Source organism: Eimeria mitis, genomic scaffold (genome assembly GCF_000499745.2).
Source record: "Eimeria mitis Houghton genomic scaffold, Emh_scaff3735, whole genome shotgun sequence".
Lineage (NCBI taxonomy): Eukaryota > Apicomplexa > Conoidasida > Eucoccidiorida > Eimeriidae > Eimeria > Eimeria mitis.
The window spans coordinates 2,970-4,203 of NW_013572075.1; the positions used below are offsets into that span (position 1 = coordinate 2,970).

Genomic DNA, 1,234 nt, shown 5'->3' on the forward strand with positions numbered 1-1,234 from the left:
GGAAACACAGGGGGGCCCCTTCTCGACATTTGGAAGGGGCCCCTCCCGTATACGTTGGGAGGGGGAGAGAGGTGGATCTGATCTTGTGCTTGGCTTGCAAAGATATGCAACAAAACAAAGGAGGAAAAACATGTATCTGATTGAGGGGTGTCTGAATGCACTGTCTGCCTACGAGTCTTGAAATGAGGAGTTCACAGACAGTCACAAGGATCTCCATAGCCCTCTCTAATTTGTATTCGCGGAGCAGGTGTTCCCCTTTCAGCCTCGCCGCCTCTTCCCTTCCCTCTCTATCAGCACAACCACAAAAAAACAGCAACAGTGAAATACACAGTAAAATGCAGTGTGTCCTCTCCAGTTATCTAAAAATGAACATCAACATGGCAGAGAATCAATGTTCGATAGCAGGAAATGAAGTTATAATATCATAATATATTAATGATAAACATAATGTATATAAAAAATTATCCTCCAGTGTTTCCTGCATTTAACGCAGGCTTTGACTACGAATGTAAATACATAAACTATGGTATGTTTATTGGATAAATACATTACTGATGATGTATATATCATACAGATGTACATTTCATGACATGTCAGCCATCAGGATATATGCAGAAGTACGCTTTCTTTGCGCAAGAAGAGAAAGGGAAGAAACGCATACCGAAGGAAACCAGCGATTTCCTTGCGTTGAAGTCGAATGGAATTTTGCAATCTGTTGGTGCGCATGCGGGCTGCACGATAAACAACAGAATATTCTTTAATTCGAGTAAATGAATTATGCAGCAAAGAGGAGTAAAAGGATGAAGAGGGTAGTACAAGCGGCTGTGTTGGTCTCTGGTTCTGCTGCTCCCCGACTCGTATTCTTCTGAGGCAGAGAGCCTTCTAGGGTTTTTCTGTAGCAGCATTAAATGCTATAATAGTAGTAATTATTATTGTTATTACCCCGGCTGATCGCCATCTTCAAGCTCGCCTTGCACACTGCGCCGTCGAACCGGTCAAAGGGCCAACGCATCTTCATCTTGTTCAAGAAGAAACGAAAAAGAAGTTTATTTGTTGAGTGTACACTCAACAACAACACAGCTTGTGCTTGTGTGTAGGCTTAAAAGAGAAGAGAATGAAACAAGTGAAGCTGAACAGGGTTCATACAATGAAACGCCTGAGCAGCGGCAAACTGCACTAGAAATGCTCTAAAGAAACGTTGCTACACGATTATAATTAAAAGAAAACATATTAA

At 41.8% G+C, this 1,234-nt stretch overlaps 1 protein-coding gene across 1 annotated transcript in view; it reads right to left on the bottom strand.

The window, feature by feature from the left end:
• The window catches only part of EMH_0069000 (uncharacterized protein), a gene marked incomplete at both ends in the record, with an annotated part of 2,295 nt that extends 1,277 nt beyond the window's left edge, over positions 1 to 1,018 (bottom strand). Inside the window, 3 exons of the mRNA XM_013498821.1 lie at positions 173 to 287; positions 662 to 731; positions 943 to 1,018. Of these exons, the coding sequence (XP_013354275.1) occupies positions 173 to 287; positions 662 to 731; positions 943 to 1,018 (261 nt within the window). The remainder of the gene's footprint in view (positions 1 to 172; positions 288 to 661; positions 732 to 942) is intronic.
• Between the last annotated feature and the right edge of the window lie 216 nt (positions 1,019 to 1,234).